This window comes from Thunnus albacares, chromosome 19 (genome assembly GCF_914725855.1).
Source record: "Thunnus albacares chromosome 19, fThuAlb1.1, whole genome shotgun sequence".
Taxonomy (NCBI): domain Eukaryota; kingdom Metazoa; phylum Chordata; class Actinopteri; order Scombriformes; family Scombridae; genus Thunnus; species Thunnus albacares.
Genome location: NC_058124.1, coordinates 12499350 through 12526177, shown reverse-complemented (window position 1 = coordinate 12526177; position 26828 = coordinate 12499350). Strand labels below are relative to the sequence as shown.

Genomic DNA, 26828 nt, shown 5'->3' with positions numbered 1-26828 from the left:
TGTGGGTACAAAAAACATTTAATTAATTGGTCACAAGACAAACAAAAACACCATAAAAGCTGTGTGATTAATGACATCCCTAACAACCGCAGAGAAAGGATGATCATAATGACCTGATCAGTTTCTTAAACTGTTACTGAAAATAAGTTGAGAAAGAAAATGAGTTCACCGTATAAATGTTTAATTGGATAACCTGTCTAAGTATGTGACCTGTATAGATATCCAGCAGCCGCTTCTTCACTGAATCTAAAACACAGAAATGTCTCAGCAAAATAGCATCCTAAGGTCATGGTGTTTTCACCATCTTGCTTCCACCCATCAGATCTGTTCAACTGTGTGCAGACAGACTGTGGGGCATGCGGGCTGTGGGTATGTCCTACGACTGACCCATGACTTAACTGGCTGTCACAGGGAGTGAATGGCTTGCCAGCAAGCAGCTGTGGCCTTGGTGGCCCAGTAAGGCCTGTGGCCCTCAGTCCAAGTGTCTCTCTGCGTGTGAGAGACATAATAGTGTCAGTGTTGGTGGTGCTAAAGAGCCAGTTTGTTGATGTTGAAGATTTTGACAGAGTGGTCGGCGCTGGCACTGGCAAGCTGGACCCAGGAGCTCTCCTCTTCGAGTTCATTCTCTCTGTCAGTCTGTCCATCCTTCTCTCGACCTGCTCGGCCCGCTCTGGGCCTCCAGACGAGCCTCTTGACCGCCAAAGAGTGGCTTTGTCTGTGAAAGGACGTGTGATGAAAGGAAACAGCAGGATACCCCTCTGGATAGCATTAGAGGAAATACAGCAAAATGCCTGTTACACTTACTATACTACTGTCCTATCTCTCCCTCTAAATACACAACATAAACAAAGTCACAATCACAAACAGGGAGGTTGAAACATATTTTGAAAGTATCCAAAAGAATAGCTCAACTAACTTGATTTGAAAAGATGTTAACTTACAAAAATGTGGCTGTGTGCAGCGCCAAAGACGCACCTAAGACACCTGTCTTTAATTCACTTCCTAAGGTCTACACATGATGACACACAACAGAAAGTTTCTCTCATAGGCCATCAAACTGAAGCCACAGTGCTGTTACTGTCATTTACATCAGATGAACTGTGTGTGCACTGTGTGCGTTGGAAGGATACGAGGTGTCTGTTTCTGCACAGCTGCCCCAGTCATGTCCTCCTGCAGTCTCCTGGCCAGGGCTCCACCTGTACAGCATAATCTTTCCACATTCCAGACCCACTGCGATCAGGTAGCTGTGGAAGGCGTCAGATCACAGACACACACACACACACACATTTGTATTACTGGTGAGCAGACCTTTACTGACTCGTCATGTCCGTTTTTTATTTGTTGTCTTATGCTGGAACTTATGTTGGACTCATGTTATGTCCATCTTCACTTGGTGGAACTACTACTTTAACTTTAAAACTCTCTAACGTTGCCTTTAAAACTAATTCTGACTGAATGTAATGTCTTATTACAGAATAAAATAAAATAAACAGATTTATGGTGATTTGAGGTTACAAAATAACATCTACACAGAATCGCGTGAAGAGTGATAAGATGATGATCCTTAACAACTGTAAGACTCATACTGTCCTGGTTGGACATAAGGTGATACTTGTTCATTCAGTTGGCCATAACACAAAAAGAAAAAAAAACATGGATGTAAGTGTGTGTGTATGTATGTGTGTGTGTGTACCTGTTATCAGAGCAGAGTATGGGGCAGAAAGCTACAGCGGTGGCAGAATCGCCCACATCCAAGATGGAAGAACACGGTTTAATCTCATGAAGGGTCGCAGGGTCTCCGGAGCCCTCAAATCTGCACGGTCCCCACACTATCACCTGGACACACACAAACACACACGGGCACAAATCTGTGTGAGCAATCAAAAAACTAATGCTCACTATAGAACTGCACTGGAAACATGAATCTCTTTAATACTGAAGAGATTGCCAACCTTCAACCTGCATGTTTTTTTTTTTTTTTTTTAATAATGAAGCCAAAATTTAAACACTTACCTTCTTGTCCCGACTGGATGTCACAAAGTATTTGCTATCAGAGCTCCAGTCACATGACCAGATGATTCGGCTGTGTATGGCCGTGTCCTTCCCCGTGTGTGCGTGCAGCGAGAACTGGGGCTCTGCATGGATACAACAAACACAAACAAGCACACAGATTATATAAAGAATAAAGTCAAAGTCAAAATACTATTATCAGCCCCGGCACTGCATATATTTGGTCACATTTCAATTATGCAACAACACAGAACAACTCTTTTCCACAAGAGATGAGCTGGTAGTGAAAGCTTTGTGTTATGATTATTGTGGCATGACATCAGCATGTCTAGGTCTCTGCCTCACTGCTTTGTAGAAGCAAAGGCTCTCTCGAGCAACATATAAACAACCCAACGAGACAGAGAACCTCATTCCAGCCCTCCATTTCAGTCAGTTTTGGTTTATGACCTGCTGCTGTTTATTTCCCCAGCCTAAGTCATTTCAGCCCCCAGATTGGTTTTCCCCAGAGAGCTTGTTTGTATGCTGCTGGCAGTCGCCTGTCCGCGTGTCCGCAGCAGTGCTGGTCTTCACTGTCACTTACACACACAAAACTCAGCCTGTGTGTACGCGCAGCAGTAAAATCTCCACAAAAGTGAGTTAACCACTGTGTTGTGTCTGTGCATTCACATCACCCTCCATATACACACATATTTGAGGGTGTGTCGTTCAGGACACACAGGTGATGTACCTCTTTCCATTAACACTCTTATCTGAGGACCTTGAGGGGCATATTGGGCTGTTCAGTCTGACCACACAGAGATGGAGACCAGAGGACAAAGTAAAGGAAAGAGTTGATGTATTCAGTTGAGAGAGGCACATATAAGAGGTTGCACATATTATAGAGAAAGCTAAAAAAAGAAGAAGAAAATGGAAGAGATAGGTAACAGTGTCTCCTTAATGAAGATGTCTGGGTGCTTGACCCATGAGGGAGAGGAAGAGGAAGAGGAAGAAAGGAGAATGTGGCATGACAAAACAGGTAGGAGGAAGAGGAGAGACAGAGAGGAGGTGAGGATGGAGGGAGTCAGTCTGTTTGATCAGCTCTGACTTCGTTTAACCTTCCCTTGTCTGGCCTGTGAGACTGTGTGTGTGTTTGCGTGTTCTTCACAATCACCTTGAGTGATTTAGCAGCCAACCAGAACAGACGGACCCCCCCCTCCCTCCGCCCCCTTCTAAAACCACCCACTCCCTCCCTGCCTGCCTCTCTCACACACACACACACACACACACACACACACACACACACACACCCGCACGCACGCACACACACTCTGCCTCCTGCGCCGTCCACCGTACAGACATACAGGGGGAGCGAAGGACTGGTTAGCCTCTGTCTGTGCCCATTAAGACCCTCCTGAGCTGCCAAAGAGCCACGAGATGCGTTACCAGTTGCAGGTGGGAGGTAATCCTCTGGGCTTAAATGTCGTGTTCTGCTCTCCTTGGATGCAGAATCGGGGTTATTTGTCTGTGTCAAGGTGTTGAGATTCTCTCATATAAACACATTTCCCTGAAACATACTCTTGTTTACAACAGGGGTTGTGCAGAGGAGAGGAAGGATGCACTGATCCTTCTTTTTCTCTACTGATTCAGGGTTTTGGCCAATGCAAAAAGCTGATCTGATATCAGTGCTCATTTTTCTGTTTTTGTTTCTGTGGGAAACTGATGGGAAACTTTCTTGTATTTGTCATGTAATGTGAGGCTGTAACATGACATCACTTGTTTTCCTTAAAGCGGCTGTAATCAATTTTTTTTAATCTAACAATGTATCAAATGGCAATGAGGCGTCGCACGTAGTGATAAACATGTGGTGAATTGTCACCCAACTCTGCAGCTTCCCTCGGCTTTATGGAGTATTGTATTGTTCATACACCAAATTTTAGGCTTTTGTCAATTTTAACAATGTTGTTGTAGAAGACTACCCTGGTAGCCGAAGGGTTACTGCGGATGCCACATAACCGAAACGTCCCTGGTTCGTTTCCAGCCAGTGGCCAGTGTTGCATGTCGTACCCATCTCTCTCCCCTTTTTTCCCGTCTGCCACTTCACCATCCTCTTTCCAATAAAGGCAAAAATGCCAAAACAATAATTGTAAAAAAATATTGTAGAAGTTTATAATTGTCTCTACATAATGACTGAGAAACAGTGTTTAATGTGAATAGGTCATGTCTGGCCAAGAGCTGATCTGATAAGGTCAGTACTGGCGCCAATATAGATCCAGTGTATCGAATGGGTGTATCGCTAATGGAGTGATAGCTAAACACACACTTACACACACACATACTAACCATTTACAATGAGTCTACCTGGGAGTTCAACATGAGTATTTAGGGTTTGAGTCCAGAGATGATTTCTTATTCACTTAATTTCTCAGACCATGTAGGCACTGACAGTGGTGGCCTTCCAGAAACAAATTTGCCTCTCTGACCAGTAATGTCACTATCACTGAGTTAAGTCTCATTGGGGGCAAAGATCAAGCAGAACAGACAAAGTGAGTGATACAGAGAGCTCCAAAGGGGGCTTTTAGATTCACATTTGCAATATGTCAAAATAACATCAGGCTGTATTGTTGTTGCTGTGTCTGTATCTGGGCCCAGGGGCCTGAAATAGGCCCACAACACTGAAGTTTATGTCTGTACTTCTTTAAACAAGGCTTGCACAACACAAGGAATTTGCTAGCAGCATTGATAGTTTTCTTTCTCATCTCGATCCTGACATGATATGCACGCAAGCGTGAATTTGATGAGCTATCGCTATCCGTTGCAACTTTGCTATACCGACAAGCCCTTCTGGCAATAGATGAGGTTGACTGAAATATACAGGAAAATATCAGTTGTATTCTGCACCGTTAGTGTCAAAACCCCAGTACCTCGTTTTAAAGCACTGCTGCATCTATTACCAAAAGTGTTAACTGCAATAAAAATGTAGATATGTTTATTAAAAGTTAAAGAAATTCAAATTGTGGTCAATTTACATAAATATGCAGAGAATACATGGTTAAATCTAAAATTAAATGAATACACTGGAAACCTTCTCTTTTATTAGCTCCTTTTTGGACTAGTTTCAGTCAAGGCATCACTTGTTTGGCTCTTCACAGCATTAATTAGGAGGAGTCCTTCCAATCAGGCCAGATTTACTTGGAATTTGATTTGGAACAAATCTGCTCAGTGGGTTTACCTTATTTTAATTAATTTGAATTAGATGAGTTGGTGTTGTCTGCCAGTGAGGCTCCAGTATTGTCTCTTTATCTTCTATTCACACAAACACATTTTTTATTAAACTACACTTATTTGCAAAGCACTGTGAAGAACATTAATCTCAATTTGAGCCAGACTAAACTTTAAAACAAACCAAGAATAAGGAATAATTGAATCCTTTAACTTCCGCCAGCTCACCTGGGCTATCAGGGGTGGATGGGTTGCGTCTCCATAAAGACCAGGTGCGATCACGGGAAACAGCCAATAGCAGTTGTGCGTCGGGGGAGAAGGCCATCTGGGTGACGGTGAGGGTGTGGCAAGGCAGCGTCTGAAGCTGGCGCCACGTTGATGTACTCCACAGCAGCACTGATGCGTGTTCAGCTTTAGATGCCTAGAGAGACAATAAGACAGTTTGGATCCGTTGTCAATCTGGTTAGATCATATCACACAATCTTCTACAGCAGATCAAGAATTCATTTTCAGTCTTGACAGTTTAATAGAATATGCGGAGGTGAGTGATACATAAGTGATGAAGAGGATCTTATCGGGGAATAAAAAGTCTTACGGGAGAGAGGAATAACGCAAAGAGGGGGCGAGGGAAAGAGGAAGGACAGTTGGAAGAAAACAGGAGATTGAAGGGGGGTGGAGGAATGCAGGGTGAGGAGGTGGGAGAAGCATGTCTGTCTTCACAATCAAGGTCAGTACAAGGTAAGCACCATCAATACCTGAATGACAGCACAGTTTAATCTCCACATGTGTGCTGTGGTGTAAATAAATGCATGTAGTGTAAATATATCATGATGCCCTCTCCTCCCTGATCTTATACCCTTTGCTGAGAGTCGGGGGGGGGGTCATGTAGTCCTGACTGTGACACGGTCTCACCTTGCACGCGGACGCCACAACCGTCCTGGCGCTGTCAGACACGAGGCAGAACATCTCAAAGCCGTGTCCGTACCTGGAGGAAACAGAGGGGGAGCAATCATACAAAGATAAATCATAAACAGACTGTAAAAAAAAAACAAAAAAACACCACATTGAACATGTGGAGGAACAGACAGGACAACAACTAAGAAAGTGCCTCCCGGTCTGACAGTAAATGAAGTATTCTGTTATTCCAAAGCGTCGTCCCTACAAGCTTCCGGGCTTGAGCCGTTGTCGCTTGCTGACAGGTAAATAAGCAGAGTGTGAAATTAAAATACTGATCTGCGATGACTGGACCATCTCCCTCTGACAGAGATGAACAACGACGATGCTCCGGCTAATCATTCACAGCCTAATTAGTTTTAGCTTGCTGACTATCACCTGGTTGTTTTAAAATGTCAAGCCGATGGAGAGAAATTCCTCCATGACCGGAAACCTTTCCGCTGCAATTTGGCACAACGGTAAGAGTATTATTTATGCCACAAAAATAATTTGGCCGCTTACTCATTTTAATGTTTCTATTATGCACTAAATGATTCAATGGGGTGATGCCAAATTAAGGTGGAAAAAAATGCTTTTCAACACACAATGCCCACACCTCAAATAAACGGCCACGCCATACGTCATGTTTATGGCAGATTGACTGGTAAATGGATTTAACATTGGCCACAAATGGAGGCAATATATTCAGCCTGGAGAAGAGGCCCATGGGATGGCAGGAAGCTGGATCATGAATAAAAGGAGGGGCAACAACCAAGTTCATCATTTTCAGATACATATGAGCCTATTAGGCAACACCAAGCAAATACAATTCCATCTGGAAATGTTGCTTCATTAAGAGTAATATGGAAACCAAAACGCCTTTATAGGGAAAGGAAGTGGAAATATGTAATCAAGGCTTAGATTTTATGCTGCCTCAGAGCATCTTAGTTAACACTGGAGTCTGGATATTGTACCAGCAGGTAAGACGAGCTGGGAGGGTTTGGTTACGCTGTTAGCACAGAGACATTTGAATACTCACAGTTTCTGGACCTCAGGCCAGAGTGTGTTCTGGAGAAGATGATCCTCTGGTGGGGGCTCTGCACACACACACACGTGCATAAAACACACACACACACACACACACACACACACACAGAGTTAACCACAGATTTCAAAGTCCTTACATAACTGTCATTTGCAAGGCTCTGAAAACTGAGCTGTTTTAAAATTCAAATACAACCAGTTTCCAATTTACTAAATGAGGATTACACCCAAGTGGCTATTATAATTTCCCTCTTTTGAATCCCAGTACTGTTAACCCAAAGAGTCACAGATACAGTGCTGAATGTGTGCATGTGCGTATGTGACAACTGTAAAAGTTAAAGCGGGAAAAAGAAAGACAGTATAAGTACCACAAAGACAGAGAAAGAATGAACTAAAAGCTACAGTATATGCAAGACTGAGAACACCATTGATCGCCTGGAGACACTGTTCTCTCACATTCACATACAGCTTCTTTTAGCATTTAGCTTGCATGAAATCCTTAGCCCTGCAACTCGCCATTTTTCCCCCAAAAAAGCAATTTTGAAACAACTGCAGCTCTATCTCCGATTCTTAACGGCTGCTGGCTTTGGGGGGGGGGGGGGGGGGGGGGGGGGATATCACATCAAGCTGGGTGCCAATCCTCTCCCTCACACCGCAGGCTCTGCACAAGCCTGCGCCGCATGTAATTGAAAGCTACACTCCTTGTGTATTTCTTATTGGTCATCGGAATCTCATTTTGCCTAATTATTCATTCATCTCCCTGCCCTGTGGAAGCCAATCAAAGAAGTGAAAATGCATTGTTAACAGCGGTCTCCGCACTTGGTTGCTCCCTACATAGCCCGGGGTCATCGATACTTAAACTTTGCAATCACATAAGCCTGCCGCCTAATTAGCATTGCAGATTAAGGAGTGGCTTCAATCATGCTGATGACAGCCCTTGACACCCTCTAGCCCAGGGGTTTTAAAACGCAGCGCTACATTCTCTTCATTTGACTCTCATCCATTTCCCATCTGCCCATTTCCGACAATTACTTTCCTTATTTTCCTTTGTATCTTCCATGCTCTTTTTCCTCTGTGTCCTCTCTACTTCTTAACTCAAAGCCATTTCCCTTCCCAAACTAATTCATCTTATCTCAAATTTAAGATTTTTTTTTTCAGCTCACATCACTGCTTCCTGTCACCTTTTCTTTCCTCCATACTACCTACCACCCTTTTCCTCTCATTTGTCTCCTGCTGTAATACCATCAGCCTCCAGGAGACCTCAGGTTCTGTGGAGTCCGGGCGTATAGCACAGGGAGAGCAGAGTGTAATAACTAACTGTCCGTCTGGCTGCATATCATTGTCTCTCATAAGAACATCAAGCGACAGGCAGACAGGAAGCTCTTAAATGTGTAGTGAGGCTGCTGAGAGAATTGCAATGAGGAATATGAGTCAGGCTTTCAGACTGTAGAGGGGAAACGGGGATGCGTTTTCACTCTAAAGTTTTTTTTATTGGGGAGGTTTAATTGAATGACGGTTTACTCAGATGACTACCATGTTTTCAGGAAGACCATGTTATGCTGGAAAAAGTGTAGGTTCACAGTACCAGTCAAGCTGAGCGGGTGGAAGTAAGACTCCTGGTATTGGTCAGAGACTCTGTTGAATTGCTCCCCATCCTCTTTGGTTTTTGTAACAAGGTCACCTGTAATTTTAAAAGACATTTCTGTAAATATATGTGAACATTACATCACATACAAGTAATGAAAATACTGAACAAACCCTCGATTTAATAAGGTGTCTCAAACTACTATATGGAGTTCATGGAAATTATTATCAGAAAAAAACTTAGCCCCCGTCGAGTATTTTACCTTGAAATACAGCCTTGTTGGACAAACCCAAAGCAGGTGTGCTGGCTCCTTCTGGAAGGTTGGCACAGTCCTGGCAATGAGCAGATACACACACACACACACACACACACACACACACACACACACACACACACACACACACAGTCATCAATAACTGTGCAGGAGGCCAGGCTGTCCAATCAGCACTTTTTACACTTGGGCAACATCTGGCTCTACTGAGTATTTTTTGTAATTTAATTGGACACTCACACTGGATGTTAACAGCTTTTCTCTCGACACCCCGGAAATGTTAGCAAAGTTCTCCACAAAATTACGAGGTGCTTGAAACACCCGCAGGACCTTCTCGTCAGCGCCAGACACAAACTGAAACCTCCCGACCATCGCTAGACACTGCATGTCATATCCATGGATCTGTGGCCGTGAGATTTCATGCCAGGTTGCCTGCAGAGGTGAAAGACATGAGAAGATGATGTAAAAAAATACAGATCTGGTCATGAAGGATACCAACCAGTTTCATGTAGTTGGCAGAGGAAATGTCAGTGTCTCCATAGATCTCTCATTTTGTGGAACTTGGTGTCTTGGCCCTAAATCCGGGCATTTGTAACCAAGCCAAATGCAACATTGATTCTCCTGTTCAAATGAAACATTTTTCTAGCTTAAGATGCAAAGTGCTCTCATGAGGGAAGATGGAGAGCTCTGCTACAATGACCAGATTTCCTTTGGCAGAGGCATGAGGTGGCAATACTCCAAACTGCTATGTTAAATAATGCAATGAGGTCTTGATTATGTTTCTGTCTAAAGTGAATGCCAAACTGGCAGGTTTTACCCCAGTTTTGACATTTTTATCTGAATTTAAAGTTGAGGTGAAGTTAAAAGTGGGGTTTGTAGCCCTTTACTCCATGATTAATCCAAAAAGTTTCCTGCAGGACTGCGGGGGATAATCAATCAATCCCAGTAACTCATGTCTTTATTCCCTCCCTTCTACAAAACTCTCTACCACTAATGCCTACTAAAACTCAATCACTGAACAGAGTCTAAACATATTTTAGCAAACTGCATCAATTAGAATATATATTTGGTACTGACTGTGTCCCACAAAGATTAATACAACTGCATGGTGTTAAAAGGAGAGACGCAAGTAACAGTAAGAAATAGTGCGGCAAACATATCATGAAATGTGGAATGATAGTGCTTCATCTTTACTCCGGTGTATTCCTTATACAGTCAGTGAGCAGGACTGGATTTATAAAATATTTGCTTCAATGTGATGAATTACCTTGATTTTCAGGTATTTAATTGACTATTAACCAAAAAAGAAATTTCCGTCTGGTTATCTCGTCTCATTTTAACTATGCACATTAAACATGTTAAAAAACTATCACTAATTTTGAGCTAGAAAGAGTTTTCCACATTTTTGTGCATGCACGTTAACATGTTACAGGTGATTTTGTGTCTGTTTTACCTTTTTGCCATCTTGTTTCCTCCATGGAGTAAAGAGTCTGGTGGTCTGGTCTGAGCCCACACTGAGGATGAAATCCCCCTCAGGATCCCAGCTCAGGTCCTGGACTGCATCGAAGTGACCCGATATCACAACCCCAGGCCTCCACTCTCCCTGGGAAGACAGCATTGTGATGGTCAGTTCACGCCTTTCAACCATAGATTTTCAGTCTTTACCAGCCCACCAAACACACACAAACACCTTTTACGACCACCATCCCTGCCGACTGATGCTAAACCTCATGGTTTGAAAACTACATCAGAGTTGTTGATTATAATTTAGGTGTTGCTGTCTGAGAAGTTGATGTCTTTTGAAGCATCTGAATTAGTTATCAGTACCTTCAAGTTTGTGCTGGACTTTGAGTTCACCTTCCAAGCAGGCGTAATTGAAATGCAGTTATCTCTGAACTTACTTTTTGACTTCAGACCACTGCTCTTTCTCAGGGATACCCAACAAAGACACATGCTAAGCCAGTCAAATTGAGTGGCAGACAGGAGACTTGGTGTGACTAATTAAACTATTCACTGTCTCTCACACAGTGTAACCGTGTAGCAACACCCCATCGAATCTTAATTCAAACACACTTGTCATAGCAACGCCTTCAGGAAAAAGTCGTTTATTGTGCAAATGAAAGACACAATTTCCACATATATATTATAATTGAACAAACTACATAAATGCTGGCATTATATTGATTTGAGAGTTAAGGTATAACTACGTGCAGGACTCTCACCTCTTTGTCTTGGTCCTGGCACCAGAGATGTAACGCTCCATGAAAAGCATGAGCAATGATCATGGAGCCATCCGGACTCATCTGGCAGCCATAGAAACCCAGAGTGTTGCCACCAACCTCCCCTACACGCACCTGGTGTGAAAAAAAAACAAAAAAAAAAACGAGGGTGATCATTACTGATCATCTGCCTGTTCAACACACTCGTATCTGACATCAGGTGGGTGAAGAACATTTGGTTTCTAGGTCGGAGTCGCTTACTTGCTGCAGAGAAAGATGAAAGTAATACGTAACAACATGAACAACTGCCACATATGGAGAAATGGCATCTGACTAAAGTAGGTTATTTAAAAAAAAAAAAAAAAAAAGTATTTCTGAGAGCAATGCATTTAGCACCTGCTCTCATTCTACATCAGATTCAGACATACAGTATATAGTCTATTTTTCATGTCAAACACCTGGGTTTTGCTTAACTCTTGGGCTACAGGCTCAGATTTATAGCAAAGAAGAAGAGAGGGGGGGGGGGAAAGTTAGGGCTGTCAAATCTGTTCTCAGTCTCCCTCCAAGACTTATTAACTAACAGCTCCCACAATCATGGATAGAAGCAGAAAAAACAGCAAATTAAGCTGACAAGTCAGATGAGAAATTATGCAAAATGGGACTTATTAGAGTTGAATAAACTGTGTTGTTTTTTCCCGAACAAAATACATTTGTCTAATACAAAATGAAAGCAATTGCAGTGTGCCGTATCGTATTAAAAAAATAATCATGAAAAATGGCAAAGCTTGAGAACACAGAAGGATTTACATAAATTGGATTTGGGTGAGAGCCTGTGACCTCTGCGTCATGTTCATAGGGAAGATCATATAGACAGTGGAAACCTTACATGGGGTCTGTCTGAAGGATAAGCCTCCACTGAAACTCTAGTCCAATTTTTTTTTTTAAAAAAACCCATAATCTCTGCCTCTCAGGTCAGAACAATGCCTGAAAACAAAAATCATCTCTTAAAAGACTCATAACGGTCCAATCTTGGGCACCTATGATAGTCAAGAAAGTTCTGTATTAAATTTTGTGGATTCAAATCATTAAATGAGGCAGCAAGCCCATTTAGATTTAAGTTGCAGTTACTCTGACAAATGAAAATTTACTTGTTTAAAACTGTTTGAGGTCATTTTAAGTCACATTTGTGACTTCCTCAAAGTATTTTTTTGCAGAACGGAGAACAAAAAAAGAAGAAATAAACAAATACATTTAAAGCAAACAAGTGTAGGAGGGAAAAACAGAGGATTAAACAAAACCATAATATGAACAAAAGAGCTTCTCATTTAGTTCTAAAAATGTAAAACTGAATTACAAACATTCACCCTTTCATTTACATTAATATCCATAGAGAACAGAAATTACATACTAAAATAGAAGAAACAAGATAATATTAATATCTAATTCCGTTGCTTGCATAACCAGTCGGATTCAACGCAGGATTACGGGACTAGACAGAAATAACTTGAAACAATGTCGGAAATTAATCAAAAATATTTAAAACATTTATAAACAGCTATTCTTGTTTAAGCTACAGAAAGCTTTTCTAACTGTGGGTTGTGAATATTCTTCACTCCACTCCGTGAAAAGAGCACTCGTCAGTGTTTCCACTTAAAACTGTATCAGAAATCATCATCATCTACTCACTCTTCATGTTTCAATACTTAACTAAAAAAAACCAATCACTCAAGGACTTTGGGAGTATTTGTGGATCAGGCCGTCTTCTCGCTGCCAAGAGGAATGCAAACAATTAAAAGCTTTTTCGGGCCTTGGGGCCTTGGAGGTAAACTGGGCCCAGAGGGAAGATCTATTCAAATTGATAGCGGCAGAGCCAACCCTAGAGAGGGCTACACTGCTCCCTCAGCAGCACCGTGGTCTCTATCCAGATACGGGTGTATTATTTATCTTCCATCTTTAATTAGCTTGTGTCTTAAATCGTATGGATGTCGGTTGTGAGGAAATATGAGAAGTGCTAAATTCTGACTCAAATGATTAAAATCGATAAAGATGCACAGCTTAGCCTGTTATCTTTTCTGAAAGCAGGTGGGTAAAGTGAGAGAATGTTTAGCTGCAGCAATGACCTGAGGCAGACTGCAGGAAAAAAAAACAAAACACAAGAATGTGCTCGCATCAATTATATGTTAAACAAACAGGTTGAAAGGCCACACGCCACAAACGCGCATTAGCAGTGACACACACATATCTTCGCTACGTTTGTCTACTGTACGTGAAAGTAAAGTGGTGTCCTCAATCATCCGGCCTTCTTAGAGAGCCTGCGTGGGTCATCGGTGACCTTCAAAATAATGCCTGTCTGCGGGCTGAAACATAGCGGAACTAATGACAGCGATAAAGGCATGCCTTCGCTCTGAATGGCACGGTCCTCCAGCTATCCAGAGAGACGGAGAGACAGACAGTCAGGTAGAAACATACATGGTGAGATTGAGAGAGAACGAGATGCAACATTAAGCAGATTGATTTTAAAATTCTGCGCGCAAGAGCCCGCCGTAAATCATGCAAAAACTCACAGAGGCAAAAAGCCGTCACCTGTCTTGTTTACGAGAGGGGGAACAATATGGATGCACGACATGCCTTATCGGTGGCCAGCGGGGGTATGGGGGGGGGAGGGAATAGAACAAGGACAGCAAAGAGGGGAAGGCATATATCATTCTTGGAGGGAGAGAAAGAGGGTGACGAGCACCGAATGGGCTTAGTCGAGCTGGGAAAACCCATACAGCGTGGAGCACAGGTTTTCAAATCAACTTTTTCTGGCTGAAATACTGACTGACACAGTTAAGAGGCTGAGTCTTTCCTTCAATTTATCTTAATGTTGTGCAGCAGAAATGGAAATAAGGGCTGAAACTAGGGATTCATTATCAATTAGTCATTTGTTTAATCTCCAATTAGTGCCCAAGGTGACTTCTTGAAATTCATTGTTTTGTCCGACCATTATTCCAAAAATCCAGAGACACTCAAAAAGTTTCCTAGTTACATGTTAAGCACACATGGAGCAACTTTAAAACTCATTGAGAGTCATGTTTTGGTGAATGCAAGTCCAATATTCACTCTTCTTTTACCTCTGCTGGTCTCCATCAACTCCTGAGGAAACTATCTGGCTCTTTAGCTGCTAAACGCTCCACTATGTTCACCAACTAGCTGCTAACTTTGTCTGTGAGTTCCACTGAAAACAGCTGGCTGCTGCAGCTGGAAACAAGGCTGCCGAGAGTGGTGAGAGTGAGCCAAAACAGTAAAGTTGCAGGCTGGTGATAATTCTCTGTGTGTTTGTTACTATGAGCAACACCATTCACTTTATACACAGTCATTTCACCAATTGTTAATATTAGAAATATTGATTAGAGCACCTACATATATTATCCAGAACTTTTAACTAATTTTGTTTTCAGTGGCTTTTCTGGATGTGCCAAGAGGCCAAGTGTAACTTGATGAGAGTACAAAAGCCGAGATCTGAAAATATCTCTCAAACACACACACACACACACACACACATACACACAAACTGACAATCCCTCCAGGCGTTGTGGTGGCCCGCTGTGGTCAGTCTGAGATGTTAATTACCAGTGTGTCTCGTTAGTAAGATGTGCTTTACGCAGCAGTGGGCCGCGGCCACCCCACTGCTAACCCCACTCTCCATTAAATCTCACCAGTTACTCTAATCAGCGTGAAGAAGTGAAGCACTTCTTTGTAAAAATCGGCTAATTAAGACACACATGGCTGGTCATTTACCGCTGCGGAATCTGCTCTGCCAAAAACTTCAACAACCCATAGAAAAGCCTTTGTGTGTGTGTGTGTGTGTGTGTGTGTGTGTGTGTGTGTGTGTGTGTGTGTGTGTGTGTGTGTGTGAGGCCTTTTCAGGTTACGGAAAACATTCAAAAAAGAACTAAAGGCCTTTAATTCTGTCTCACTTGTAAAGACTGGACAAAATGTGAATCCAGTTTAATTCACTGCCATGTCACTGTTGCACATGTATATTTTTTGTGTGTGTATGTGCGTGTGACAGAGCGGTGGTTAAGCTTCCTTTGTAGACAGAGAACCTGTCAGTTCAAAGGGTTTGGCTCTCTCGTTTGAAAAAAAAAACACCCAAAAAAACAGGTCAGAAGGAACAGAAATAGAGGAGGAGATAAATGGAGAGTAGACTCATACACTATGCACTTTCACATTAAACAAAAAAGGTTATTCCAGGTAAGTTTCCCCCCCCCCCCATACATCAAGAGAAAAGTCTGAGCTGAGAACTTGATTTCAAACACTCACTGCTGCTTTTCTTATCCACTGGACCACCTTTGTCCAATCATACTGAGAAGAATATGTGACATCAGTGCTGGCTTCAGGCCCTAATCCCGTTGTCCCTTTGTCAAGACAGAGAGAGGAGTTGTGCCTTTCAAAGTTACTCCTTTCTGCTGCCTTTGTTTCTAGTTACTGTGGATGTGAATGATGAGATCAAAGGTGTAAAAATGTAACTGATCGACTGTGGAATCTCTCTCATCACCTCAGAGTGTGATCACACTCAAGGTGCCTGCCATGGCAAGGTGAGCCTTTTATGTGCTATGGGATGTGTGTGTATGTGCATGATGGCACACATTTCGGAGTGTCTTCATATGTTAGCATGTCTATATCGGGAATTTGTGTGTGAGATTTTTTTCAAGTCTGCCAGTGAGTAAGTGTTTCTGTGTTTCTGTCAGGGATGTGGAAAGGTAATCTAAGGTAACTCCTGAACTGCTCAATCACCTGAGAATTTTTCAGTCGTACAAAAAAAAAAGAAAAAAAAAAAAAAAAAGAGAAAAAGCTGTGGGGCAGATGGGCAGAGAACAGCTTTTTCTTCGCCATCCACACTTGTGTTAAATTTAGCCCCCTTTCTGGCACAACAGCAGCTGTTGGGAGCTCAGAGAGATGAGGTGGAGGGGGAGAGGAAAGGAAAGGAGGAGAGAGATAATATGAGAGAGGGAGACGAGACAGGAGGGGAGAGAAAAGGAGGCAAATGGTGATGAAAAAGAGGTGGAGGAGGACAGAAAATGATGGAAGGCGGGAGTGAAAGGATAGGCAGATCATGGGAGGAAAAAAAACATAATAAAGAGAAAGGCGGCGCAGAGGCAATGACATATCTTCCACCGGCCTCTCCATCCCCTGTCGGATGTGTTGGGGAATGGGCCGTAAAAGAGGGGGTTCGGTGTGAGTGAATGATAGAAGGGAAGATGGGGGAGGACATCCTCGGCTTGTCTAAACTCACAGTGGTGCGCCGGGCTCAGCGCCTCTTCATCACTGTCTATCACTTCTATTCCTGACACCTCAATGTCAGGGAGAGTGAAAACTGACGCAGGGGCACTGACAGCAGGAGAGAGGATACTGGGGGGAGGGCTCAAGCTCTCCAGATCATGTCAAAAACTACTGAAAGGGAAGCTGGGCAGAAATGGAGTGAGGGGAAATCAGTGTGCGGGTCTGTGTGTGCAAACCCCGTGTTCCCCTCAGAGAGTGATTGATACCGTATGTGTGTGTGTGTAGGGTCTGTTGCTGCGTGCATCCGCTTTGTATTCAAGGGCACACTCACCTGCTCCACCCAGACTCCAGATCCCTCCTCAGGAGCCCAGAGGATCATGGTTTTGTCCATGGAAGCAGAGAGCAGACTGAGAGGCTGTTGCAGCTCGCTGCCTGCAGGGGGAGACAAAGAGACTCTGGAGAATTAATACAGGAGCAGCATGCACTGTTAATAACAGGGATCCGTCAGTTAATAGGCCAGTGGTTCCAAAACCTTTTTGACTTGTGGCTCAAAGCAAAACCTAGTTACACCCTTCATCACATGATTTATGGGAAATTGTATGAGTTTGTTTCATTTGAATAGTTTGAGGCTTGAATAGGTAAAACTGACCAATATCTCACTATAAAAAAGCCTCAACAACAAAAAAAGGGACCCTCCTGACCCCCAGAATTACTGTGTTGGGCTTTGTATTTTTTTTTTACTTTTAGTGCTGAGCTACTCTCTCCTCCTCTCCATCTGTATACATTCCTGTTCCATTAATGCATGTTACTAACTCAGCATCTTCTCTCTCCTGTAGTTTTATGCTTTCTCATCTCTCTCCTCTCCCGCTGCTTTCTGCAGGTATTTCTGCCTCCGGAGCTGTAGAATCTGGATCTGTAATTGCAAACCACCTACTGCCCCCATGATCCTGCTCAACACCCACTGCTACAATTATTATTATATTATTCTCTCTCTCAACCCAACCGGTCGAGGCAGATGGCCGCCCACCCGGAGCCCGGTTCTGCTCGAGGTTTCTTCCCGTATAAAAAGAGAGTTTTTCCTTGCTGCTGTCGCCAAGTGTTTGTTGATGGGGGGAATGTTGGATCTCTGTCAATAATATTGTAAATAGTACAGTCTAGACCTGCTTTATATGAAAAGTGCCCTGAGATAACCTGAGATATAAATAAAACTGACCTGACCTGACTTGACTTGCTCCATAGTAACACCTGATCAAAAATGTGTCTCCCACTATGAATTACACTTGGTTGAGCAAGATACCGACACAATGTATTTAGAATCCCTGGTCTAGGATTCAAAGACTAACTGCAGAGTAGTGAAACAGCATTTCTCTATAGGAGTTTATGAATGGATTCATTTTTATTTGAATGTATGCCATTGTGTCAAAATTATTTTAATCTACACTTAATGCTAATAGAAATATGTTTCTTAAGAAGATAAGAAAAATAACCAAAACAAAAATCATGATATCAGTAATGACCAAAACAATTTTGACTGCTATTGCCCTCATAACCATGCAGCTCTACTTATCTGAACATAATGATGTGTGGTGTTCACAAAAGCTGAGATGGGTGCGAAATGATCTTGATGTAATGAGCTTTTGAGGCAACCAGAGTTTAAAGAGAAGGTTTAGCACATCCCTCAGCCCTTCCCTTGAGGACTAATTAAGCCGATAACTTCTCCCACCTGCATTTTCTTTTTTCTTAGAGATTGTCACCGTTTGCTGACATTTGTAAGCAATAGCACCGCAAAACAAAGAGAGAGAAACAATGTCTCCTAGCTTTGCATGTGAGCCAATCCATTTACTTCCACAGGCTAGAAACCGAATCAGTGATTGAAATGTTTAGAGGGAAGATTGTCCTAAAAATGGGCTTCATTAGTAACCAATCCCTTCCATGGTTTTCATTCAAGGTACCTTTGTAGAAAGCAGGCTGCCAGTGGACTCCATAGACCCAGTTCTCATGGCCTGCCAGGACCGTCTCAAGAGACACAGCAAACGACGAGGACACATCTGTCGCGGCAAGACAAAGAGGCCAGTGAAAACTGTTATCATGGTAGCAGCTATATGCTATAAACCAGAGAAAGGTGCCTGATTAATTATGGACATGTATAGATTTTTCTGCTTTTGAACCTTTTATGTTATCCCCTAATTTTATAGGGCTAACCACTTATAATTGTAAAAGTTCTATGAAAAATTAATTAAGTACGTGTTAAAATGATGAAGATAAACACACTCTTATGGAGGTCGGTAACCACTATGTACCATTAAAACTATCAAAAATCATGTCTCTTCATTTAGTTAATTGGCACCCTTTATATAACCAAACCTGCACGGCCCGCTCACCTCTCTCCTTCACTTCAAAAACGTCCTCTTTCATTTTGATGATGGTGTGATCGTCCTCTGTGCGGGCGTCTGTCCCAGACTTGGCACACAGCCTCCACACTCTGATGAGACAGTCCTGTGAACAGCTGGCTAATAACAGCTCCCCACCTGAATGAGTCAGAGAGAGAGAACCTCAAACCTTCCCGTCTGAAAGACATATTCTATCAACTCTTAAATTACTGATCTTTATGACACGTTGTGCATAGTATACTTAATACAACTTTAACAGTCTTGTTTTACACAATTGCTATTGCTTGAACAGTAATCTAGTCATTCAAGAAGTGCTCAGTACAACAGCAGGATTACAGGCCAAATATACACAGACAGGTGGTAAACAAAGCACATGCCACAACCTCTGAGTGCGTCCGTCTCTCACAATTTGTGCTTCAGGTTTAGTCCAGTGGCTACTGGCCTAGTTTTGCCAGTGCCAAGATAAACAGCCATAATAAAAATTCCTCTGTCGTTACCACCTAAGGCCTCCTAAATGCTGCGAGAGGGAGGAGGAAGGCCATTATTATTTGTCAAACCTGAAATAATGACATTGATGATAATGACAATGATGATTTGTTTTGGCTGCATGCCTGAAACTCTGCCAGAGCTACAAGCACTCATGATTTTTTTGAGCCTGCAAGATGTATTTTTTTTTTTATGTAAGGCTGTTGTTGACTTGCTGCAGAATGAATTACCCAAAGGCAACAAATAAAGTTTATACTTGAACTTAAATGAAAACAACATCTCCTTTATTCAGGACATTTTAAATAGCCTAATGTTTTGGGGATTTTTTGCTTCTTCCGAGTCCTTTTCAATGTATATTGGATGATTAAATTCTGAAGATGAATAAAAATCCATTTTAAAAGTGTGATAATAAACTGGAAAGAGGTTAGTTTTAAAAGAGGAGAAAAAGGAGAGATTTTGTCCCTATCAAATCCCTGGTTGATGAGACATGACCGGCTGATTTCACACTAGTGCTGATTTGAATTTACCACTGAGGTTAGATGGAAAGAAAATTGTGATTTTGAAAGTAGAATAAAGATAGAAACACATAAACAGAAAATAGCATCCGTCGTGCTCTGAACCCCAATATTTAACAGCTAGGATAAACTGTACCACCAGTGCTGCAATTTGCCATCTGCTGAGTCATAAAAGAACAGAATGATTTATTTAACTACCACCGCAGTGGAGAGCGGGTTTGTCATTCCTATAGGGTATTTCATATAAACAAACTTAGCTGTGTCTCTTTGCTGGCTCATAGCTTGGCAGCATAGAGTAGGTCATAGACTGCAAGTGGGAAGGAGACACTGGTGGAGAGGGCTGGTTAAGGAGATGAAATAGCTTTTACACGGCCAGAACAGTGCAGTAATGAAGTGCCCTTGAAGAGGGTTACACAATTAGTAGAGCCTGGATTGAATCCATGCATTGCCATGTTGCTAGCACGATACTGTGAATAGCACACTGGTTGCTGGAGCTGGGCTTACTGTAAAATAACTTTTTTAAAGGCTGGACACAGAGTATGATTTTTTATATATTTTTATGTTCTATTGAGCTAAAAAGTGAAATTTGTTTTTTGTTTGCTTTGTTTTTGCTAGAAAGGGGGTCAATATGCACTTGTCTGTCTTTCTCATCAAATTGGTTGACCTGGACATCTCCTCCCGCCTCTCAGCATTCTGGTTCAGCCAATGACGTGTTATCGGACTCTTTCAAAGCTAAGTACCTGCATTATGCAATTCTGCAGGCTTGATCTGGATAAACTAAAGATGACAACCACAACCACAAGTTTTCAGCCTTCAGAAGACAAAGACCACCATATCAGAAACAAGCAGGTAATGAGAATTGACCTCCCATATCCATCCAGTTGTACCAAACTTCAATATTACTATTCTATGCATGTATAAAATTGGAAAACTTGAATTTTATTTAAAGGACACATCTAGAACTGAAGTCTGTATTTGTAACTTAACCCATTTTAAACTTTATGGTATTCGTATGAATCAAACAAGCTTGTAGCAGAAAAAAAAACTACACTAGTCTGATGAGAAGATTTTTAAGATGCTTTATTTTGTGGGTGCCACAGTTGCCTAAAGGTTAAGGCGCATAGCACAAAACCACAACGCCATGTTCAAATCCGGACGGGGAACTCTCTCTCTCTCTCCCTGCGTTTTCTGCCTCTCTCTAAACTGTCAGCTGTCACACATAAATACAAAATGCCCTAAAAAATGCTCAATTTTCAGTGAAGACTGAATTTATTTAAAATCACTAGTACTGCTTTACCACTATACTATCTAAAAAACCTTCTTCAGTAGCCATCCACCGTCATTACTTTACACATCATCAAATCCGAAAATATCATGTCTTATTTATTTGTGAGCAAAAACTTGGTAGCTTAGAGACTTTGTCAGTGCACAGCAAAAAGATCTTGAGTTTAATGTCAGCCCTGGTAGCCTGTGATAATCTGGCTTGGGTTTGTGAAGATTCTGGTGATGTGCTGAATAGTCTTTAAAGTGTCTGTTTCTTACTCAACAACACTTGATCAAAGTGGATTATTATTTGCTGATCTGAAGATTTTAACATGGGCCTTCTGGTTATAAAATTTCCAATCACAGAAGCCTCCCTACCTAAATATGTACCTGACTTTAAGTTAACAGAAACATGCAAGCATAATGGGCTAGTACCAGTGAGGATAAACAAGGTTGTACCTCTCAAACAATGGCACTCACCTCTAGATGCCCATGCCACTCCACGGACCCAGTCCTCATGTCCTTGCAGTGTCATGGCTTTCTTCAGCTGTTGTGAAGCAATTTAAAAAAAAAAAAAAAAAAAAAAAAGGTCCATTGCTGCCCTCAAACTTTAGAAATTCAAATTAAAGAGTTGGCACAGAATACGAGAATGAGTTGCCTTTGAGTGAGTATTGATCTGAGCTTACCTGTTTGTCAGACTGCACATACAGATGCACCCGTGAATCATCGCCCCCGCAGGAGAGTATGGGAACTGTGAGAAAAAGAGATTTTTAGGCTTTGCACACACACACAGTCATGTGAGTACACAAACACACACTCACATGGCAGACTGCATACATTTACATCGACGTTGTTATACACAGGAGTGAGGTGGAGAGGACGGATGAGGCACGGCATCAAACAGACGAAAGGCTTGTAGAACAGAGAGGCAAACTGACACAAGACACTTCAAACACCGACTGCATTTTGAATATGACATTCGGTCACAGGCACGAGAGCAGTGGTGCAAATTGAGATGGATGACATGAAAGGAAAAATGTGTATGTGTGTGTGTGAGTGTGTGTGTGTGTGTGTGGCGCCTAACTTACAGGATGTCTATGTAGGAACAGCTTAGGCTTACCTCTGCTGCCTGGTAACAGCGCCAGAGAGACATCCATCATGAAACCGCTGCCGAATGATAGGGTATGGAGGCACTCAGCTAAGGAAACACATGTACATGGAATTAAACTTTATGATACACTATGAGTAATACTACTACTTGAATATATAATATAGTATATTATGCTAAATATGTGGCTTTTGGGCCTTGTGTGCATCTGTAAATATGTTTGACTGTTCCTGTGTGTTGTTTTTATTTCTTTCTTTCAAGCTGCCACAACCTGCATACAGGCACCAACCAGCTGGTATTTTTATTTGGGAATACACCCCAAGGTTATGCCCCGTCCACATACGCACACACTTAATCTCCATATCTGTCAAGCAGTATCAGTGTTCATCTGCGCTGACAGGTGGATAGAACTTTCAACAAAGGGAAGCTGTTATTGGTGACAGCTTGAGAAGAGAAAAGCCGTTGCGGATGACAGATACTGACTGATAACTATGTGGGAAAAAAAGCAATTCTGCAATTTACACAGCTGCTGTGATTTTTCAAATGATATAATTTAGGAAATAAAAACATTTCCTGGGGAGATTACACGGGATGAACAGCCATTTCTGCCCCAAAAATCATTGACAGATTGAGTTGCCTTTCTAAAAATATAGACATATTGCCAGATGTGATGTGACAAACAGGTCTGCAGTGCTGGAGAGCGGAGGCTAATTATCCTGTCGTCTGTAAAAACTGCAATGCACTCTATAAACCACAAGGGGGCAGATTGTCTAATGTAGGAGATTGTAAATTGATTATTTATTTATCAAGCAAATATATGAGTCTGTTACTGTCTTGGATACATTAAGTGTTCCACGTCCAAAAAAAAAAGCAAGACACCTGGTGGAAAATTAACTAGTTTTGTCAATTATATCAAATCAGACTTTTCAAGAAATGAAGGATTTTTTTTTTTTTTTTATAATACTGTAAATATCCGACAGCCTGCCACCTGTGGCTGGAGGGTCTTAAGGGTCAGTGCACACATACAGAGTTATGAGATTATATTAATGGGTTGTGAGAGGTTTACTGGGGTAGAAAAAAGTAAACTAAAATCCTGCTACACAAAATTACAGTTTATCAATCTTTTTGACTTTTCTCTAGTATTTGCTTCTCCTTCTTGAGAAAAACTTTAGTTTTACCTGTACAGGCCTCTAATATGACAAATAAAAACAGGCTAGTAAGGGAACATCACTTTGTTTGATTCATGTTAAGACGGGACATCCACAAAAATTGACAACAATCGAATCCAAAAGAAACTGTCATTTCAAAACAATCAATATGACAACCAATTCACACACAACAATTCCAACGACTGACACTAATGTATCTGTCAGTTTTTCTGGTTATTTGTTTTTTTTCATACCGTCTTTGGCATCACTGCAGAGCCACAGTCTGATTGTGGAGTCTGATGCTGAGGAGGCCACCAGGATCTTTGGATAGTCGACGTAGATGGCATCCACAGCACAAATTGGACCGGTATGGCCCTTACACTCCACCGACTGGATGAACTGGAAAATGCACAACACATTTTACAACATATATCTACAAAGAGCACCAGGGAATCCTGTGTAAGAAGCATTACTGGATGTGTCTAATGGCTTACCTTCCCATTTTGAGCCTCCCACACAATGAGGCGATTGTCTGAGCCTCCTGACACAAGGTGACTCTCTGGAGCTGTGACATGAGTTACCCCGAAGGTAGAACAGACATGAACTCCACATATAGTATGTAGATAATGACTGACATTGCAAGCTTAGAACAAACAGTGTTTAAAGCATAACATATTACTTTTGTTCATCATACATCACTATATGCTGTTTGTAAGACTGACTATATTTGTTTGTGCTGTATTCATTTTCATTTCTATTTATTTTGTGTGTGTAATGTAAAACATTACCAGCTGTGGGCCTGACTCAAACACAGAATAAAAGTTGACAAGATAGACAAAAACATCATTCATATATATGGGCTAAGAACATACCTATATTTAAGAGTGTTATTTAAATAAAAGAATACAGTATTTAGCAAACAAATTTTTAAATTTATATAGACAAGTTACACAGAATTCAAAGGGTATAGAAGAAGGAAATGTCTGTGTAAATGTTTAAATGGTAAAAAGGAGGGAGAATTTCTGATGTGATATGGGATTTCATTCCACATGTTACTGTATGTACAGAAAAAGGATCTTAATTAAACCATAGTTGTTATTAAAAGATCTAAATAGCTCTGGATATTCTTCCAAGTCTTGTGTAGTTATGTCTTGATGAAACAGAACAAAGTGAAGGGAGAAGGTGATAATATAGCTGATAATAACAGTTAATACCTCTCAGTTCTTTATATGAAGACCAGTTAGATCCATTTAAACCCTCTAACTCACATTTACATCTGAGCAACATAAACATAGACAGATGTTTGACAGGTGAGCCCACTTACCACAGTCCTCTCTGTGAACCCACTGGACTGCATTTACTCTGCCTGTGTGTCCATTCAGCACCGTGACAACTCTTCTCTCCTATAATAAAACCAAAACGTTAAATTTAGTAAGTTTAACTACCAAAATAACCGTTTATTTACAATTATAAGATGCTTAGTCAACATTAGCTATGACAACTAACAGCCACAGCTAACTTTACAGAAGGAGCTCGACAGATTAGACTACCTGTGGGTCGTACAGAGCCACCGAGTTGCATGTCCCAAACGCAATTGTCCATCCACGACTCCAAGAAACAACATTTGGTGTCCTGTTTGCACAGCAAGCAACATGGCATGTCTCAATTACAGGCGGCGCCATCTTGAAAGCTGAAGTTGTGGCGTTACAGTGAAAGTGGCCGTAGTTAAAACCGCACAGGCTAACAAATGTTCCGTATCCAGCAGCTTTACAGTCCGACCATCAACTGTAATGGTTATATTGTTTTAGAAATGTTTGTCACTCACAAAATTAGCCTACGTAATTATCTTTGTTATTTTTTGTGTGTTTAAAATGGGTTTAAATGTCGGCTAAAAGCAGGTAATGTCGCATGTTTACTCATTTAAGTGCATTATTGAGGGATGGCCGCTAGATGGAGGAAGACATTCACAAAATCACAGAGAGACCACTCAAACTTTAAAGTGGTATGAAGCTTAATTAGAGATCCCCTCCGGTCACGTTTAAAGACATATAAAAATACTGTGCTTGGAACAATATTGTGTCTGATTTGGTTTTTCCACAAAAAAGTATAATTATCATGTCTGTGAAGATTCTCAGTCGTTCAGGTCATGGTTATCCAAGGCTGGTTGACTGGACTTGTTAATAATAATTACCATGTTAAAATCCTTAAAACGGCATTTACTCCTTCTCCCTCATTAAAAAGTCCAACATCTACTACGTCTCCCTCATTAAAAAGTCTGGAGTCTATGAATATGCAAATATATTTCATTTCAAAAGTTTCACTGCTTCTCAGAAAATGTCTCCTGCTTCACTGTTAAGTCAATTTCAGTGTATGTGCACTGGAGGCTTCAAGTTTCCATATCACACTTGTATGTTCAATATTGGACCAGGACTGGCTTCCAAACCATTTGTGATGTCACAAATCATGCTCATAGGTCTGCCCCTTAATATCTGATTTTCAGTGTGCTCAGAGAAACTTTCCACTTACAGCAGATGAAAGTGAAAACAACTTTCTAGTGTCAAAGTCTACACATAAATCATTCTGCACGGTGAAGCTCATGCTTTCAACTATAGGAATAAGAAGAAGAACACATTTTTGATTTTTTTTAATTGCCAATTTCTTGCTTCTGAATATTTTATTATTTGGCCTTATTTAAGAACCCAAGCAGATAACACTGCAGTATGTATGCTATCGAACGCTCAGTAGAATATTAACTAAAATAGATTTAAGTATTAAAGATTACATTATTTAATGTTTTTAAAGCCACTAAGTGAAACAATGATTAGATGATTTGTTATTTGGTACTTTATTGGTATAAATAGATTTTTTCCTTTACCCTCTGCAAAGAGTCAGAGGTCGGTACATAACAGAGCTTGTGGGGATTTGGAGTTGTTTGGGGAAATTCCAGCAGGATGGTTGCTTTAACATTGGTCTTCTAGCTGGAGCTTGGTCTCCACATTTCCTTACTGTGCTCCACTGCTGTGGAATACTTAAGTTCTCCAATAAGGGAAGCAAACACCACTGAGATTTTGAGATCTACATGTTTTCCCTCTCCTATAATTGAATTGTGCTAATGCTACCTTGTTCTGGTGTTTGTTCTTTATTTACAGCTTTATGTGAATGTTTGATCGTGCATTTTGTTTTATACATTTTATATTGTCATTATCTTTCTGTGATTGTCTTCTTTCTTTTTTATTAAGTGTTCTGAAACACTAGGTAATTATACACTCAAAAAAACATACCTACTTACATTCATTAAGCTCCCCTGCTGCATCTAGTGTCAGTAAATGGCACTGAAGACAGTTAATGCATTTAGAACAGTATACTACTAGAAAATGACAATATTGTTCTCTT

The 26828-nt window shown here is 41.3% G+C and overlaps 1 protein-coding gene across 1 annotated transcript; it reads right to left on the bottom strand.

Annotated features, from left to right (window-relative positions):
• elp2 (elongator acetyltransferase complex subunit 2) lies at positions 1 to 25160 on the bottom strand. Its single transcript, XM_044336355.1, has 22 exons — positions 24986 to 25160; positions 24760 to 24838; positions 23930 to 24000; positions 23690 to 23834; positions 22300 to 22377; positions 21866 to 21930; positions 21660 to 21726; positions 18907 to 19053; positions 18478 to 18573; positions 16857 to 16957; positions 11264 to 11395; positions 10495 to 10644; positions 9282 to 9473; positions 9033 to 9102; positions 8771 to 8866; positions 7181 to 7238; positions 6121 to 6193; positions 5437 to 5629; positions 2014 to 2135; positions 1694 to 1836; positions 1131 to 1244; positions 1 to 715 (listed from the first exon to the last, which is right to left on the bottom strand). The coding sequence occupies exons 1-22, from the start codon at positions 25115 to 25117 to the stop codon at positions 529 to 531; spliced, it is 2511 nt and encodes an 836-aa protein (XP_044192290.1). The 5' UTR covers positions 25118 to 25160; the 3' UTR covers positions 1 to 528.
• Between the last annotated feature and the right edge of the window lie 1668 nt (positions 25161 to 26828).

What these genes read in the sequence shown, in the direction of transcription:
- elp2 (XM_044336355.1), bottom strand. Translation starts at nt 25,117, where the DNA reads ATGGCGCCGCCTGTAATTGAGACATGCCATGTTGCTTGCTGTGCAAAC. An exon ending in CAACAAGGCTGTATTTCAAG is followed by an intron (nt 8,867 to 9,032) that starts GTAAAATACTCG and finishes TTAAAATTACAG; the next exon opens with GTGACCTTGTTACAAAAACC. An exon ending in CATCCAGTCGGGACAAGAAG is followed by an intron (nt 1,837 to 2,013) that starts GTAAGTGTTTAA and finishes GTGTGTGTCCAG; the next exon opens with GTGATAGTGTGGGGACCGTG.